The sequence below is a fragment of the Cryptomeria japonica genome, chromosome 9 (genome assembly GCF_030272615.1).
Source record: "Cryptomeria japonica chromosome 9, Sugi_1.0, whole genome shotgun sequence".
Lineage (NCBI taxonomy): Eukaryota > Viridiplantae > Streptophyta > Pinopsida > Cupressales > Cupressaceae > Cryptomeria > Cryptomeria japonica.
In genome coordinates this window covers 486847230-486867386 of record NC_081413.1, presented here as the reverse complement: position 1 = coordinate 486867386, position 20157 = coordinate 486847230, and the positions used below count along the sequence as shown (strand labels likewise).

General features: G+C 34.8%; 1 protein-coding gene across 1 annotated transcript; it reads left to right on the top strand.

The window, feature by feature from the left end:
* The first annotated feature begins 12210 nt into the window (after positions 1-12210).
* Positions 12211-12597, top strand: LOC131031955 (uncharacterized). The gene has a single exon (XM_057962821.2). The coding sequence runs from the start codon at positions 12211-12213 to the stop codon at positions 12595-12597; it is 387 nt and encodes a 128-aa protein (XP_057818804.2).
* The last annotated feature ends 7560 nt before the right edge of the window (positions 12598-20157 follow it).

The window sequence follows — 20157 nt, the reverse complement described above, 5'->3', positions numbered from 1 at the left end:
TCTGTTGACCAACCGGTCACCAAACAAATTAGAGAAAGTCTTCAAGCGGTGGGAATTGGATATCCTAAAGTTTTGAATAAATCCTTTGATGAATTCAAGTGGAAGATGAGCCAAAGGATGAGGATATCTGGAGACATTGTTAAGAAATATGAAGAGGACATCTTCTTTACCATTAAAGTAGATGAGTGCATAATGGAGGCAGTAGAGCCGAGAGAGGAAGATGAAGAACCTATGGGATATGAGGTCATGTATGATATGTTAGACGGGTATGCCTCTACCTTGCTTTCCTCACTGCTTGATGCTAAGGCAAAGCGCATCGGTACCTACTTAGAGAGGATAACACCTCCAGTTGAGAACCCTAAAGAGAAAAAGGGCAAGGCAACACCGACAGTATCGACACCGGTTACCTCAGCTAGCCCTAAAGTGACCAAGCGGTCACCAGCCAAAAAGAAACTGAAAGTTGCTCCCGCTAAAGTTTTTGAAAGGAAGCGAAAGACCAAGAGCAACTCACCAGAATTTGAGGATACAGAACCAAAAGTACAACCTAAAAAGACTAGGCAGATAAGCAAGAAAGCAAAAACTACCGGTAATACACCTGCCTCATCAACACCGATAAATATTGATATGTCTTCTTATAAGCCGATGACACATTGTCAGAGGACTATTAAGAACATTAAAAGAAAATTGCTTAGTGATTTGAAAGAATATTTTGATGATTTTAGTGATAGTGAGAGAGAAGAAGTAGAGCGGGAAATCATCAATTATTTATGTGTTTATGACCGGTTGCCATTTGGCATTAGATCTGAGACACCTAATTCTTTATACAATTCTTTAGATAATAAATGGCACATTGCCATCAAGAAAGAACATGAGATCAAAGAGAAGATTTTTGCAGAATACTTCCCTGATGCTTCTAAATTAGAGAAAGTCTTCAAGCGGTGGGAACCGAATATCCTGAAGTTTTGAATAAATACTTTGATGATTTTAGCGATAGTGACAGAGAAGAAGTAGAGAGAGAAATCATCAATTATTTATGTGTTTATGACCAGTCGCCATCAGACATTAGATTTGAGACACCTGATTCTTTATACAATTCTTTAGATAATAAATGGCGCATTACCATTGAGAAAGAACAAAAGATTAGAGAGAAGATTTTTGTAGAATACTTCCCTGATGCTTCTAACTTTGAATTGTTTGAAATCATGAACCGATATAAAGGCCTCTTCTTCATGAGAAGAAGAAGACTCTTGTTACTAGAAGGAAAAGTCTCTGAAGTGGTGAAAGATACACACTCCCATGCCAAAGCCACTCTGAAAATGCACCAAGTAGTTGAAGCCAATAGAAAGGCTGAACAGGAACCAAAAACCGGAAATCCAGTTGAGGCATTTGATGATGAGGAAGAACAAGCTACAAAACAAGTGGACACTATTGATGTAGACGCACTGGATGGTGATGATATCACTTCGGACACAGACAAGGAGAAACAAGAGAAGGAGAAAGCTGACAAAGAGAAAGAGGAAGAGAAGAGGAAACAAGAGGAAGAGAAGAGGAAACAAGCAGAAGAGAAGAGAAAAGAAGAGGAAAAGAGGAGAGAAGAAGAAAAGAAGAAAGAGAAGGAGAAGAAGAAAGAGGAAGAGAAAATGAAAGAAGAAGAGAAAAGGAAGGAAGAGGAGAAGAAGAAAGAGGAAGAGAAAAGGAAAGAAGAAGAGAAAAGGAAGGAAGAGGAGAAGAAGAAAGAGGAAGAGAAAAAGAAAGAAGAGGAGAAGCGGAAAGAAGAGGAGAAGAGGAAACATAACGAGGAGAAGCGGAAGGAAGAAGAAAGGAAGAAGGAAGAAGAGAAGAAAAAGAAAGAAGAAGAGGAGCAAAAGAAGGTAGAAGAGCAAAAGAAAAGAGCCGAAGAGAAGAAGGAAGTAGCAAAGAGCACACAAGTGGAGACTCCAAAGGCAACCAGTGGTCAAGCCAAACTGGCTGACATCACCAGTCCTATTGACCTCCAATTTACAGATGAATTGGAGCTGCTACAAAGCATAAAGCTAGCTCAGGAGAGAATGGAAACATTAAGGAGGAAAAAGGAACAAGATGTCATTCAAACTGCGATTGACACTCTTACCAGTCTAATTCCTAGTAGCAACCTCCCCGGTACGGATTCCTCTCTGGGCAAACTGAAACTTCTATGTACAGTTGTGGAGGACAAGGTACAATGTCTAGAAGAGGTTGCTGAAGCTAATGCACTAAAGAAGCATTAGAAGGCACTATACACTGCCTTAGTGAAGAAACTGAACGAGCTCCGGTCTGAACTTCTGAAACAATAAAAGAACATAAGAGATGCTATGGATGAGGGCAAGCTACTGTTAAGCAAAATCAACCAACCCCATCTATTTTGTGATGATGTGCTTGCACAAAAGGATAAATTACAATATGATTTGTAGGCATACATAAGCACCTTTAAGATGCCCTATGATTCTTTTACTACATATGGGCAAACTGTTCACCGGTATCAGCTTCAGTCTGCCAGAATAGAAGTGGAGATTAGCAACCGAGCAAGAGATTTGCAGGAGCTTCAACTAGTTTTATTACCCAGACTGCAAATTCTTCAGAAGCGCTTTCTTAATCTGGAAGCATTAACAACCACTCAAGAGATGAGCATAATTGATGCCATGGAAGAACAAATCTCTCAAGTGCAGATGAAAAGTGAGGTTGCTACCTCATTAATTGAGTCATGGTCATTAGCCATGAAGAGTTTTATGTAGGAATTTAAATCTATTTTTGATAAATTTTATTCCTTATTGTCATAAACATTTACTTTTCTTAATGATAATGAGAAACAGGTTATTCTACAGTGCTTTGTCATTGTTGGCAAAGGGGGAGTAGTACTTACAATTTTGGTGAATGTTATGTATACTTTCATGTTACTTTTTAAGGAAGTAGTATACATTGTCATTTTTGCAAAAGGGATAGTGTATATGCTTAGGGGGAGTAATTTTGATTATGGCAATTTTTGTTGTAAAACACTTAGATGTCAAAATTTTCCTAAGTGTTGCCATCAATGCCAAAGGGGGAGATTGTTGGCATTTTTGATGTTGTTATGATTGTCATTGATGGATACACGTTTGTTTTGTGTACACTTTCTTGATGTATGAGTTATGCTTAACCGATAATTGTTCCAACTGGTATTATGTATTATAGTCTTTAGACTATCAATATTTTGCAGAAGATGATTACCGGTCTCAGATTGTATGAAGACCCAAGCGGTAGGACAACCCCAAGCGGTTCAAGGATCTCAATTGGTATGAAGGAACAAAGCGATAGTTAACACTTTGATTTACTAGACTTCATTTTGACAAACCGGTAATTGGTAAAATGTATGAACCGGTAATCGGTAATGAACCGGTATTACTCTGTGATGAGTTATCAACTGGTATTTCTGTAATGAGTTATCTTCCACTGACACTTTGGCGGTGATTTTGTGTCGTGTTACCAAATGTGTCCAGATGCACTAAACCTAGGAACTTGTAGTCAAATCCTATTAGATCGACATGAAATTAGATTCCTTTATAAGGACATCATGTCTAGGGTTTGCATGTGTGATGTATGAGTTGTTGTTGAGGGTTTTTGTATGTACGATCATAGAAGAGAAAGGTCTGTATGAAGAGTTAGAGTGTGAAGATATTGAAGGCTGAAGTAATGCTGAAATGCATTAACAGTGAGCTGTTAAGGATCTAACCAAGCATTCTGTGCTAATAACTAGGTCACTCTACTTGTTGATTACTCATATCTTCGATAAGTCTGAAACCCTTAACTAGGTAGGCTTAGCAAAGTCTTTTTAAATCCTCTAACAAGGTGGTTCACAACTGTGAATCTGAAATCCTCTCACAAGGAATTCTTTAACAAGACTTATCTCGTAACAAAGATCTAGATTCCTAACAAGATCTGTTCTGGTGAGGAACATTGTATGACCTTAACCGGTTTGACCTTAATTGGTCTGGTTTCTATTCTGCAGATAGTTACTTGTGAGTTTCAGCTCACTATAGTTTTTCCCATTTGGGTTTCCATGTCAAAACCTCTTATGTTATGGTGATTGTGCTCTTGTGGGTGAATGCTTTATTTGCTGTTTGGTTTGCATTTGTCTTAACCGGTTTGTTAGTAAATCTTTTATACCAGTTAACTGCTAAACTATTTAAAAGTTTAAGTTCAATAATTTTTGGTATACTAATTCACCCCCCCTCTTAGTATTCATCAGGATGATGGAGTTCTGCAAGGTTATTGATTGGGTCTATTCGGAGATGGACAATTTGAAGAACAAGCAGGAGGATTCATCCAGGAAAGTGGATACCTTAAAAGCTGTTGGAACAGGTAAGCTCAGTACCCTGCCTAATTATCTAAATGAATTGACTAAATCCATCAGCGATGCAGAGGCTATCACTTGATTGTATGGCTCTCAATTTAACAATGTGGAGGCTAGATTCAATGATCTAGAGAAGTGGGTTCTCAATCATGAGAACACCTTGAAAAAAATTGGAGAACAAAGCCAAAAAATTCTGAAAGCCTCTACCGAAAGCTTCAGTGTAATGATCAACAAACTGGAATAGATCCTTCAAGAAGAGAACACTATTGATACTACCGAGGATAAGGTTCTGACTCTTGAAGGGAGGAATACTGGTCATGGCAAAGGAACTCGAGCTAGTACTAGGAAGATGACCCAGCATGCCAAGGAGCTGGAGGAACTGAAGAGCGTTGCTGCCTGTATGGTACAACTGGAGCAAGAAGCAACGAAGCGTATCATAAACCTTTCTTAGGGTCTGTTGCTCGTGGTCGTCCCTTAGTTTTCTTTGTGCTGTCCCTTCGCTACTTTTAGCTTCTTGTTGGCTTTTTGTCTTTGCCAGTTGTCTCTTTTTTATGTTTTTCTCTATTTAGCTAGTCTTTATTGTCTTTTCTTTTGATTATCTTTCTATAAAAGGGTTTTGGGGCCCCTTCAAAACCTTCTTTTCACTTAATAAAAAATGTACAACCATAAGTTGATGCACCTTTCAAACATGGAAAACCTAGATGATTTAGCTGCATGAGCACATAGAAGTCTTATGAGTAAGAATTATAGAAAGAGACATTTGGGCTCAAGAAATATGCCACATGTTGTTATAACTTCAATTAGTTGAGAGCAATAGAAGATTTGTAAAATCTAAATGTTTCACGTGAGGTTTTCAAACCCGTGGTTGTACATAGTGAAGAAAGCAATGAAGAAAAAACAAAATCTCTCATTGATGGGTATAAGAAAAGGCCTGATATATGGAAGGTGTATCACTAATTAATGTAGCCAAATCATGGATATATAATCCTAAATGAAGAGACAACAAATGGGAGCCAAGGAAAAGTGCATCTATTGTCATAGTTTTTCCTAGGTTTGTATCCATTCCTCCATGTGAGTTAGATAAAGGGATTGACTTTTGATTATCAAAGCTATTACTGTATAAACTATTTCATGACATAGAGAGAGATATTGGTCGCGATAATGACTCTATAATAGAAAAGTGAGAGCAGTTCAAATTTTTTTTTTTGTAAGTTAATAGTTGGTATGGGCCAATACCCTTTATATTGATTTAAAAAAGCCACTTACATTCTGTTTGCATATTATTCAAAATGGCTTATTTACTAATGAAACAACTTTAAGAGATGAGCCATAAACCAGTCTATTCACCCATATTCTATAGCTACATAGATCAAAACGGTAGCGATCTATGTACAATATTAATTCTAAACCCACCAAAATAGTACTAATTACAATCTGTATTTTTTTTTATTTAAAAAAAAAACATCAACACAATTTTTAAGCCTTTTTGGCTTTTTATTTGCACATGAGCCCTTTGATCTCCTCATCTCCCTACCTATGTATTTATGTACCTTTGGTTGTCCTCTTCCCACTTCAGGAGTGGAAACCTCATCCTCTTTGTTGTCCAGAGCTGCTTCTGCTCTCCTCACACACTTCATGATCTTTGCCCTAGCCACCGTTGGGAATTCAGGTCCACACTCTACATTGGCCGAGATTTTGGCTAGTTCTTCCACATCCCTGGAGTTCTCCTCAACCCATTCTTCTCCACTTTTTGGCAGCATTGTAATCTCTTTCTCTATATTTTCCTCCTCACTATCAATTTCCTCTAGTATTCCTTCTATCTCCATGTAGTATTTGAGCCATTCTTTCGATGGAAGAGTTAGAATGTTTGCTAGGCATTGTAAGAAAACTAGGATCCTTTCAATTTCCCTAATACGCTCTTGAAGCTCATCTATTTCTAGTGTCCGTACAAGCAAAAATTTCTATACTTGCCCTTCACACTCGCAAGTCATGTAGTAGTTCTATGGCATGAGCACCATCAACTTATTGTCCAAATTATCCAACACCACATCTATCTCCCCCAAATATGCATGTTTGAATAGATTCTAGCACAATTTCTTTGCCTGGGCCTTGGACACCCCAAGATATAACACCATGGCAAGAAACATGGTCATTATATCAGTGTTCATACTGTATCTATGGAATGCCCATAAAAACTCTCCCTAGTACTTTCTTTACTACATGCAAGACCTGGGGATGCCTCATAGATAGAACCGAGAGTAGCCACTTGTCTATGACTTCTCCCCAAAAAGACATTATCTTCTTGGTGGAATTCAAGATCATGGCATGCCCATCTTTTCTCTCCTCCTAGCTATCATTTTTTCCCGTAGCATAACAATGACTCATTTCACACCTTACTAGCATTTATGTATTCATCTACCACCTATATTCATACTTCATATCCTTGCAGAGATCTTATTTCGATGTTTGGCTCATTTTTTGCACAAAGATGAGTTAATATCCTTTACATTCTTTTATGTGGGTGTACTTTCCATGTCGAGATATAAGTATTTCCACCTCAACTTTCTTGTGTTCACTATCCCATCAACTGTCCCAAAATGGCAATGTGTGATCTCTTCAATCATTATCCTATCATCCTCTTATTTCACTTTATGACTGCATATTAATTCCCAAAACTATTTACTGAATTCTTTCTATCTTTCCTCCCTTTGCATACTTTAGGACCAATTTCGTTCTAAGGCTCATGCCTCATAGTGATTTTTGACTTCCAACATGTGAAGGGTCGATTTGAGATCGATTCCCAAATTTGTGCAAAATGATCTAATTATAACTTCTTTTGTTATGGTAAATCTTTCGCTATTGCTTCTTGGGCATCTAATGCTTCTTTTGCCAATCTATCTACCACATCATTCCCTTCCCCATGCACGTGTGTAATTCTAAACCCCTCCAAAGTAGAGATAATTGCCCTAATTGGTCTTAGCGATTGCACCAATTTCCAATTCGGCATACTGTTTTGTCTGATTGCATTGATCATGATCAACGAATCTCCCTTGAGGTGTATCTTTGATGCCCTGATATCTAGACCCATTTGTAACCCAACCAACGCAACCTTGAATTCAACATTGTTATTGGTAGATTTACCTATGTGAAATAATCTTTCTGTAATTATTCACACTTCCAGATTTCTTCCCACACATTCAATGCCACTGGGTCTTGGATTTCCTTTGGAAGCTCCTTCAAAGTTGTTTTTTGTCTAGCCCTAATCCAAAGCCAACCACTAAATACTCTCTCTCAGAATTTTTTGGTTAGAACCCTTTGTTGTTCCATCAACTCTCGAGAATTTGAGGCCATCGAAGACTTTGTTCAAGGCCAAGCCCTAATCACAAAGCACTAAGACAACACAACTTGTGTGTGTATGCGAGGGACTTTCATAGGCCATTTGAGCTTAAGGTAGTGCTTGAGAGTGATTCAATTATTATCCTTGACATGTGGAATGAAAAACAACTATAAGAAATGTTGAAAATGTCAGTGATTTTGAAAATGAATAAAATAGAGTTGTTTAGGGTGATACCACAAATAATGAATGGAAATAATATCTAGACTGCATAATGGTCAAAATATACAAGTTTTTGAAATAGATATGTTGGGGAGAAGAGATGTTGATAGATATACTGATTGGTCCCATGAATATCAAGGCAGAGAGTACATAGATGGAGCAATCAATTTTATAAGAAGCAAGAGAGATCATTGATGTATCATACATGACATGATATACCACAATGCATCAACTACACAACTCTTAATGGTAAATATAAAAAGAAAATTGACATAATTATGGAACCCTACCATACAAATTAGAATAGAGTGCCATTGTTCATGATAATCCAAGGAATAACACAAACAATAAAGTCTATCTAATTGGTGTCATTAATAAATGTCTTCAAAATATGGCTATACCATGTCGTTCACCCCTTCTATTACTTGCTCCAACAAGAGTTTCAACATTTAATATAGGAGCCTCTATAGTTCATTCAAAATCGAGAATCAAAATATGACATTTTGTTCAATTAGAAGGAACAAGGCTTATAAATTTTCAAAAAGAGAGAGCACATTTCAAATATGTTTTGATTGATTAAATGAGCTTCATCGATTAGATATGCTAGAAAACATAGATTCCTGACTCAGATAGACATTCACATAAGCTTTGTAGGTATACCTTTCATTATGACTAATGAAGGAACTATTAAATTTAATATAACTCATATATAATGAATTGATATAGTATTAGTATACGGTTTGAGAATAACTATTATCAAAAATTCTTTTAGGTATATCTATGGTTTTGGTTGGAGATTTGGGACAGTTGCCTCTAGTCAATGATAGACCAGCGTATGATAGAAATAGATAGGAAAAGTTATCATGGGAGGAATTCAAAATTACATGTTTACCTTTGATAAAATATTCAAACAAGATAGAGAAAATATCTAGTAACAAAGATTTCATGTTCAAACTTCTGACAAATCTTATAGATGCAAACCCATGAATTGATGAATGGAGGTTTCTTATGTCAAGAGACCCTATTAGCATTGATGTTGCAAGCAATGATGAGTTTGACAATACTATCCATTTGTTCTCCACAAATGACAATGTTCATAATCATAACAAGAAAATGTTATATTCATTGAAGCATCCTATTGCTTGTAGTGTTGCAACAAAAGTAAGAAGTATTAATACAAAAGAAGATGTTCAAATGATGAAATTGATCTAGAGTTATTGATTAGTAAGAATTCAAGGGTGATGTTGATTTCAAATCTTTGGATCCAAGAAGGTCTTGTAAATGGAGTTCTAGGATATGTTCAAAAGATTGTCTACAAGCCAAGAAGTGCTCCACTTGAACCACCAACATATGTGATGGTTGAGTTTGACAATTACTTAGGAGTTCCATTTGAAGATTATCATCCAACTATAATTCCAATAACAATAATACAAAGGGGCATGATACTTTAATTACCATTAAGATTGACATGGGAATTGATAATTCAAAAATATCAGGGATTGACTCTCTCAAAAGCCACAATTGATATAGGACCAAGAGAAAGAACAAAATTGACATTTGTGGCAATATCCTGTGTAAAATATCTAGAGGGTCTAAGAAGGATACCACCATTCACATATGACCGTTATGAGAAAATGAAGAAGGGTAAAAAACTTTCCAAGCACAAGGCTAAAGAAAACATACTCAAATTTCTAGTAGATAATTGATGTAATATACTTTTTGTTGATGCAAATGCTTCAATGAATTTGATATATTTGTTCTTCTTGCCTACCATAATAATTGCTAACAATTCATATACAATTGTAATATCAGGGATTGTATGCTTTCACAAATTTGAAGAAATATAAATGATCAAAAAATCTTTAGTAATAATATGTAATCCTTAAATTAGAAACCAAATAATTTTCATTTGGAATATTTTAATTTTTTTTTAAATGAATTGAGTGTCTCCTATTGTGCTTTGAGGTCCATTTATTTCTAAAGTCTATTAAAATGAATGCACACAACGTAAATAATGTGTTTAACTTATACTCCACACTTCATTATTATTATGTATAGTAAGCTTAGAAAATCATTTAGTATGATTTTCTAGAATGTCTTTACTATAATTCTATCTATAATCCTATTTCTATTAAATCATCAAATATAATCTTCATATAAACACTAAACCTAGAAATATATTTCTAACACTAACCCAATGCTAACCTTAACCCTCCATATAATTTATTTAGAGTAATTCTACTTGTCACCTAATGGTCACTCTAACCCTATCAAAAATCATAACTCTAATTTTTCCCCTTACACTAAATGTAATCCTCGTACTAAATCAAATTATATCCCTAAGTCTAAATCTACTTGCAAGTTTTCATCTAATTGTAACCCTATTCATAATTCTATCTCTAACCATAATCCTAACCATAAACTTAATTATTATAATTAATATCTTACATTGTGTGTCCTACTAGCATACATATATTAAATATTAATATATATAAATTAGGTTGAGAGTTATCTTTCTATTAAATATTTATATATATTAATATTTAATATATGTATGCTAGATGTTAATTGGTAACCACTTTATTATACTCTTTCTTTGCTGCTAAATATTAATAAATCATTTTCTGACATTTATTAAAATTTAATTAAATATGACATTTAATTTATTTCATATCTTATATATTTGAATTCATAACAATAAATTACAATTAGAAACTTTATATTTATATGTTTTCCATTCATTTAATCAATTTTAATTTATTAAAAAGGATTGCACTTTATTATATATAGAGATAGATAGTTTATACATATTTAAAATCATATTTAATAATTTAAAAAACTTAATTAAAAGTTTATATCTTTGAGCTTCACAAAGAGAGATTTACTTAAACATCTAATTCATGATCAAACATTTAACAAATGGTCATTTTACACTTCATTTATACCAAAAAGTAACAAGTACCACATAGTGGCTAGTACTTGCCTTGTTAATTTGTAGTTGAAATAGTAATTTATTAATTGTAACTAATATATTCTTAAATTTAATTTATTTTGTTTTATATTATTATTTTTTGTTAATTTGTAGTTGAAATAGTAATTTATTAATTGTAACTAATATATTTTTAATTTAATTTAATTTTTTTTATATTATTTATACAATTTGTGATCGCATTGATACCTAATTATAAAATATTTCATGAATAACATATTAATAACTATATTTTAGTTATGATATGTGAAAGTTTTTACTAGTCAAGAAAATATGTAATTACCACTCTTGTGTGTTCCTTGTGTTAATTTTTATTGATATGATAAATGTTATTTTGAGTTTTTGCGTGGTGATTCCGAAAAACCTGAGATTATGAAACCCGCCTATAAGAGGCAAAACGATATTAGCCAATCGTTTGCAACAAAAATAATTTTTGTAAATTATAATGTTAACAAATGTGCATCTATACTATAAAATAAATTAGAAAATTTTAAAGAACGAAAAATAATTGCTTTTCATTGGTCTAAATATTTTTTTTTAATAACCATATAAGCATATTGCCTAACAGCAAGTAATAAATAAACATAAATATTTGATACAAACATTTAATAAACAATCATTTTACACCTCATTTATACAAAAAAATAATAATTAATGATATCTTAAATATATCAATTTATAATTATTTTAAAAATATTATATTTAATATTAATGATATTATTTCATTCAAATTTAATTTTTTAAAATTTTTTTTAACCCCACTACCATTACACTTACAGAATGCCTCTAAACATTTAATTAACCAAAAATACAGTTAACTATTAAACCCAATAATATTTCAACATAGCCCTTAATTAATATTTTTATACATATTAATTTTATGTTTTATGTTTTATTTATATTATTGTTTTTCACATTTCTCCATGACAGCATCCTTAAAGCAATCTTCATCGTCCTTAGTTGCTTAACACAAGCGTGAACAACTGTATTTTTATAGAATAATACAAATGTATATTTCCAATAATACACAGCAATTAAACGAGAAACCGTTACCTCGATTTAACAGCACACCGCAGCTCCCTCTACCTGGTCGGGACCAATTTTTAAAGTTCGCCAATCGCCATTAGTTCACCAATGTCCACTTTTCTCTTCTCCTCTTTGCTCTTACGCCAAATTTTCTATAAAAACCCTTAAAACCCTTACATTTCAAAACACTTTCTGGATTTGTTGCAGAAGCTCCAAGGTCCTCTGTATCTTTTCTGCAACGGCATCAAGCTAGATATTGCATAGAAGGCTATACATACCTACCTAGGGTTAAAGATGTGTGTTTTATTGCCATGCTTTGGTGTGAGGAGTAGCAGCGGCGAGACGAGGGTTCGAAACCTGACAGAAGGGCCTGTCGAAGTACAAATCCGAGTGGGTTCTGCGCTCAGGAAGGCCTACAGAGTGGGGTCTGGATGCGCTAAGACGCTGAAGTGCAGTAAGATACGCGACCACTATTCCCGGCGAGGAGAAACTGCGGCTCTTTTCAATGGAAATGGTGAACCTTATGTCTGGATTGACAGTTCCAAGGCTAACTGGGCAACCGCAAAGAAACAATATCTCACTCTTGATGACCTCAGAATTTGCAGTGAAGTTAAAATTTGTAGTGATTCTGGGAAAGGAGCTTTTACTGTGCTCAAAATATCCAGATCAAAAGCATATTAGAGGATTTTTCTTTTTCCAGCTGGATTGGAAAACCTTTTAGCTTCTCAAGGCTTAAAGATCTGTTAATCTTTGCATTCAATAACTTATGAGTATCCATCCACCTTAACACAAGATAGTTTTATCCTGTAACGATGAGTATCCATCCACCAACTGAATGGCAACATTTCATTTTCATTTGCAGTGAATTTTACCACTTTCCTCTTTCATTTGTACTGATTTCTGTTTTAAATCTGCATGCAAATATAAATGTGAACTTGATGAGCAATTTTTTTTTGCTATCGCAAAAGCTACGCGCAGCTTACGAAGAAGCTTTCGACCAGATTTTCTATCATTTTCACTGTATTTGATAGTTGTGATTCGAGATCAGAGCCATTTTTTCTGAAATGGACCGTTTTGTTGGCTTTGTTGATGATGGTTTTGCTCTCTATTGGAGTGGATACAGACTTTATTAAATACGACACAAAAAAATTAAATTTATATATATTAAAATGATTATAAATTATAGTTCGTCCACCTTATTGTGTTGCTTTTCACTGTATAGGAATGGCAACACTTTGAAAGAAGAGCTTCAAAATTTACAAGTCTTAATTTAGAACTAAAGAGAAACACCCCACCAAAAAAAATAATTTACAACAATCAAAAGTTATTATATGTATATAATATTTATTCGTATAAAGCAAAACTAATATTTGTAATTAAAATGTATATCTTGTGTCAATAAATAGATGATCAGTTTAATTTGACGTGTTGGTAGCTTGCACTATCATTATCTAGCTATTGCAATTCCGTAGTTACAAACTTAATGAAATTTCAAGCATTAGTAAGATGGTGGCACAGTTTATGTTTCCACCTTTCGAAGGATTCCACAATTTTTGTTTCATTATGGTCTTGGCATCATTGAATAGACAACATTAATTTTAATCTCACATTCGTAAAAATCATAGATTGGGATAAGTATTTCTTCACATTAACAAACCTTGTGGATGAGTACTAGACTCACTATGAAATTAGCAAAACATTAGAAATATTTAATTTAATTTAATATTTGTTCTAAAAATGATTAAATCGGGAGAGGGCCCAAAACCAAAACATAACAGGGAGGAACTCACAAGTAGTGAGACCACCAACACCTAAAAAGAGGACACCCCTTTTTAGAAAGAGAGACTTTTGACCAAAGCACCCAATCGGCGAGAACAAGGATCGTGAGTGCTAACAAAGGGGTTTAGGAGAACACCCTAAACTATATTCCAACCAAAAACCCTTGCTAGCCAAGGAAACAAAACAACAAGTAGCGAGTCTTGAAAGGCTTCTTGCAACCTTATGCCTGAAGAAACAACTAGTTTTGGAAGGCACCCAAAAACCCCGAAATAGACGAAACACCTAGCCAATCCAAACAAGCACACAACAGGATGGACATGGAATGGAGTAGAAAAGACAAACTGAAAGGGTTTTCAAAGGCACTTTTAACAATAAGATCACCTAGCCATTCCAACGAACCACAAAACGGAAAGATCAAGGAATGGACTTAAGAAAAAGAACTCGCAAGGTTTTGAAAGGCGCCCCTGAACCTTTTTCTGGTATAAGGCCTAAATAACCAAATGTTATGGACCACCTCAATAGGTCCAAAAACAAAATGATACACCATAATATGAAAACCTACTTTAGAAAGGATGTCCACATCCACCTTAACACAAAGAAAGTAGTGAAGCACTAGATAAATACATATTCGGGAAGAGCCCAACTCCACAGGGCCTTCGAGAAGAGCTAAAACACTAAGACCACTTCAATACACTCTTGAAATGAAGGTAGAACCCATAAGGGGGAGAGAATTCAAGCCCTCAGCCAAAATAAGGGGAACAAAATCCCTGTCAAGGAGCAAAGCACTCCACCCACGAGTAGAGGGGGGTATGCACCCCAAGGACTCAGAAAAACATCAGCAAAAGATGACCCACAAAGGAGTAACCTCGCAGCACACAGGGGACCCAAACTAAGATATTTCGAGCATTAACACCATCAAATCCACGGGGAACAAGAAGAGCTCCCATCTCCACAATATGGGACATTGTCAAAACCCTCCAAGCAAGAAAATGGCATAGGAAAAGTGACTCCCCATACTACAAAGAAGGGATGCACATATATGAGGATAAAGGCCCTTCTAGCAGAGACAACTTAGACAAAAACATGGTCACAATGACCAAAAGGAGGAGGTCCCAACAAATGAACCACCAATGAACATTGATTAGACGAGATCTAGTAGATCTCTCCGCCAAAACCCCACAGAAGAATGCAACAAAGATAAGAAGCCAAGGGTTGTCACCATCGTCCTCACCATCCCCATCTCCCTCCTTTGCTCTATTGAAACCGCGCCTCCACTTGAAACCCTTGCTTCGTAAACGCTCATTTTGTCCTACTATTTTTTAATTTAATATTTGTTAATGCTTATTATTTGTACAATGAAAAACGGAATTTAAATTTTGTTTGGGCTAGGGTTTGGCGGGCGGAGGAGCCGAGGCTCAACTCACGCCATTGCCTCCCCTTTCTCCTCCTCCCCGCGGAATTTCTACAGTGAGCGGCACCCCCGGTGGCTGGTGTGAGCGACACTCATGGTGGCCGCTGCGAGTGGCACCCGCGGGAGGGGAGCTGCAGGGAGCTTCCCATCTCTCCCATGATGGGAGGTGGGCCTCGCAGAGGTCTCCCCAACTTTCTTTTTTTCAATAAAATAAAACGTGTTTATTTTGCAAAGTATGATTTAAATAGTTCTTTTTATTATTTATTAATAATAATTATTAATATGTATTTTATTAATGAGGATTAATAAATATGTATTAATTAATAATTAATTCGAAATCTACATTTTATTTAACAATTATTTATATATATATATATATATATATATATAATACTTAATTTGAAATCATGTGTTATTAAATTTATAATTGTTATATTTTATTTCCTGGAGTGAATATTTTAATTGGGAAAATTGCTTGGAATAAAATATATGTTGTTAATTTCTACATAATATGTTATTAATGGATTTGAATATTCTAGGAGACCTAGGAATTTTAGAGAAGAAATACTTATCATTGGATATCTTGTAGACTTAAATGATATGCTATTAGAATTATTGGAAATTTAATGATGTGTCGATTTGAGAATTGGTAAGATATTATTGTTATAATTGGTGAAATAAATGGTTTAGATATACTTTCCCTCTGTAATGAGAATTAGACAAATGGTAATATTGCAATTGTGGCATTGTATTCACCTTGTAATTGTGATTTTCTATTAATGTATTTGGAAAACTTAGATCGTCTAGAAAACTTGATCAACTTTTACTGTTTAAACCAATAGGAAAGAAGATTGGCCATTTCCGGTTATTGCCTATGCAAGTTAAATTTTTGTATTCGCTTTTGTTTAAAGTAATGACAAGGCATGTATATGTTGTTTGGACCCTATCGTCTGGTTGGTTTGTGGTTGGCCATAGTTGGTCAAGTCGACTAGTTAGAGTACCATCAGACAAGAAACCTTTGTAGTTGCTTTTAATATGTTCAATTGGATCCATTTCTATGAAGGGATCAATTATGAATTTATTGACCGAAGTGGTCGTTTGTATTTGGGATATGTTCGCCTAAATGGCAGGTTTGTAAATGACGTGAACCTTATGTAATCCCAACTTATTTAAATGATCAGAGGGGTCTTGCGGTTGAGCAGACCCAGAGATGTAGCCCACTAGGGATGAACTCCGATACCATCTTGGTGTTATGTGATGCTTTTGTCCTTGTGTTTCATGGTTAGTGCTAGCATGTATGGATGACATTTTGATAGAATGTATAAGTGGGTTAGATGAGAATTATCGTAATGCATGTATGTAGTCATCTTTTACATGCAATAAATGGATCATGAAGGAATGTATTCTATTAATGTTAATGAAAATAAGTATGAATGAAAAGACCTCATAGTTATGATGACATTAATAGAGCATTTTGTAACAAGATGCATGGTATGAGTTTAATGCAAAATTGAACGTAATGAAGGGATAACGAATATAATGGATGAACTCATTTGGCTATTTACATTTTAACCTTAATAAATGAACTTCATCTTCTTAGCAATATTTTAGCTATAATGGATGAACTCATATGGTTATTTACATTTCAACCTTAATAAATGAACTTCATCTTATTAGCTATATTTCAATTGTAATTGATGAACTCATTTGGTTATTCACATTTTAACCTTAATAAATGAACTTCATCTTCTTAGCAATACTTTAACTATAATGGGTGAACTCATTGATTATTTACATTTCAATCTAAATAAATGAACTTCACCTTATTAACTACATTTTAACTATAACGGATGAACCCATTTGGTTATGTACATTTTAACCTTTATAAATGAACTTCGTTATATTAGCTATATTGTATCTAAAATGGATGGACTCGTCAAGTTAACCATATGTTAACCTTAATTGAAGAATTTACATGTTATCTATGTTTTAACTTCTATGGGTAAATTTCCTCATGCTAGCCTCATCTCCAACCTCAATGGATGAATGCGTCCTATCATATATTATTTTAATTTACTGAACAAATCATATCTGTGTTTTTAGTAATAACATGTAACTAAGATAACTTGCTTAATTGGATCAAATGTCTCAAGTTGAGTTAAGTGTTAAGTTACGTAATCACTTTGGGAAAATCCTTAGGTTTGTTTAGTCTTCCGTTGTGTTATCGGAGCTTTAGATAAATCAATGTATCATCATGTTGTGTCTTATTATTAAAAAAAAAAATTTGCATTCCATTGGTGCATTTTAGCTCTCTCCCTTCGGGGTTTCCCGGCGGGGCATTACACTTGGTATCAGAGCCCATGTTGCAACACTGGGATCTCTGGTTTCGCTTGTGGCCTTAGTTGGTATGAGGTGTATCGATCTTATGTTGTAGGTTTGTCCTCCTTGTTGTGTGAGTATGATTGAGCATACCTTAACTTGTGTGTAACATGTGTGTTCACACCCTATTTTCACCTTCTTAATGTGGGTGCTTTGGAGTGATTATATGAGCTTTGTCTTCCTATTGATGTCTTGGTCTACCAATTCTCTTATTCTGAAAGATGGTCGTATGTACCTTCCTTATTGATTCATTGTACTCCTTGACTAATCCATTTGGGATGGTTAGTGTTGTCTTGAATCTAAAAGTATGAAATGTGTTTGTTTATGGTTATGATCTAGCTTAGTGTTGTTCGCTTGAAGGCTAGTATGGCAAATATTAAATCCTCTCTTTCTCTAGAAATTAAAATGCTTGTTATATGTGTAATTATCCCTTATGTGAGTTTTCCTTTTTGCAAGAGAAAGGGTGTGACTCCTTGAACCCTTGTGTGAGCCTTATGATGCTTATGTGTTTTGGATAATAAAAGGGCTTGGGCTTGAAAGTTAATATTGGTTATTGGGAGAAAATTGTATGTTTATATTAAATAATTCTCCATGGGTTTTGTAGGAGTAACATAATTAAATTCTATCTTGAGTAAGGTGCATTAATATGCGAATAGATGAATTATGTGAAACTGCTTTGGTTGTAAAGGAAGTACCAAAAGAGAACATGTTATAGTATCTTCGAGAGTGTGTTAATGTGTTCCATGAAAGATTGTTTTATGTGCTTCTTCAACCAGTTTGATTTAGGACCTATTTTAGCAATGCTCCATTCAACTTGTTTGATGTGTATGCATTAATGTGTGTTATTTAGTTGATAGCTCCTCATTTACCTTCTTGTTGTATTTTAATTTTCAATGATAGGTTGCAGATTTTGATGTATTATTGTATTGAATTAAGAATAGTGAGTGTTCTCAAGAGGTCTTGTATTACCGAAAGATTGTCTGTCTTGATTTCTTGTTCGGAAAACTAGAACATTCTATTGCAACCATAATAATTGGAAATGTCATGTTAGGTTACTTTGGCATCCTCCTTAAAAGATAGAGAAATGAAAACCGTTCAACTAAAATGATAGACTTATATTTGAGCATATAGTGTGATCTTGTTGATCTTGTGTATTCATAGGAAATAGTTGATTTTCCAACTCTCTCTTCCTCCTCTTGCCTAAATTATAAGGTTTATTTTTTTTATTTTTTTTATTTTTTTTTTGAAATGCTATTAAGAATGTAGTTATTTAAGAAGAATTTTTATAACGCATATGAAATTGTATGTTTTCTTTTGGCTTCTAACTAAATGAGGAAAGTTTTTTCGCCTTGGAAAATAAAAATTGCATAGTTAGTAATGTGAATGCAAATGCTTAGTGGAATTTGAGAAAGATATCCGAATGACGTTATTTCCTTGTGTAAGTTTGAATTGTTAAGAATTTCAGTACTTGTATCTAGAGTAAACTTTATTTAGTGATTCATGTGAAAAGCATAGGTAAAGCCCTTCTTGAGTAGATGATAGAATATTGAAAATTACTCCCTATAAATGTGACTAAACCAGTAATGGTGCTATACCTTGTACCCGTGCTTGCTGTGTGTGCCCATGGGATGGTGAAGTAATCAACCATGGAGGATATGTTTGCTTATGAATATGGGAAACCATACTATTTATGTGATGTTGCTTATTTGTTTCCTTACTGATTGCCAACCCACAGGTTGTTGATAAGTCAGTATGTGAAGGGGTAGTATTAGAAGTCACCATTCCTTGAATAGTATGGAACGACGTATGAGTAATGTCGATGCGAAGCGACTTTAGCTTCCCTATTTCAAGGAAAAATATAGTTATATAATGAAACTGTATTATAGGTGTACTCAATACTTTCCCTTGTGATGAACCGATTTATAAGGTTCATGTGTGCCAGCCTATTCCTATCCCTTATTTGAGCATAATTGATGATAGTTCTTGAGCATAATGATGGGTTTTATTGGAGCATCTTTTGCCTTGTCTTCATGAGAGGCATGCTATTTTTCACATGAGCTGCCAATTGACTAGAGTTGGTAGACTTGTGGGTAGACCTTAGCCATGTATACCTCTGGCTTATGGTGGGTATCCTGAGAGGAACGTCCCTATGCGGGGTGTGATCTGTGCGTGCCCCTTTCCGTGAGGTACACTGCCATGCGGTATACATCCATTGCGTGCCTTTTCTGCTTGGAGTATTGCCATGCCGTGCTGAGACACAATGCGGGATGTAGTAGACATTTCCACGCGGGCTACCGACTAGTTTAGGGTAGAGCCATGCCGCGTGACGACGTGATGCGGGGTGATGTCGAGGTGCGCACTGCCATGCCATGCGGATGTGTGACTAGGCCACACCACATGATGAGCTACTGCGATAGCTAGATGATTGTTCCTTCCTTCCTCGTTGGTGGCTAGATTCTAGTCACATAGTGATGTTATGTACAATTGTTATATTTTTTATTTTTATTTTTATTTATTTCCTTGTGGGCCAACAATTTATTTTATTTTGACCTTGAAGGTTTAGCCACGATCTTGCGATCTTTTGCTTACTTAATTTGATGTTGCAATTTCTAAATTATTTTCTTGCCTTATTGTAGGAATTGACGATTATTATCTTTATTCTTCTGTACTTT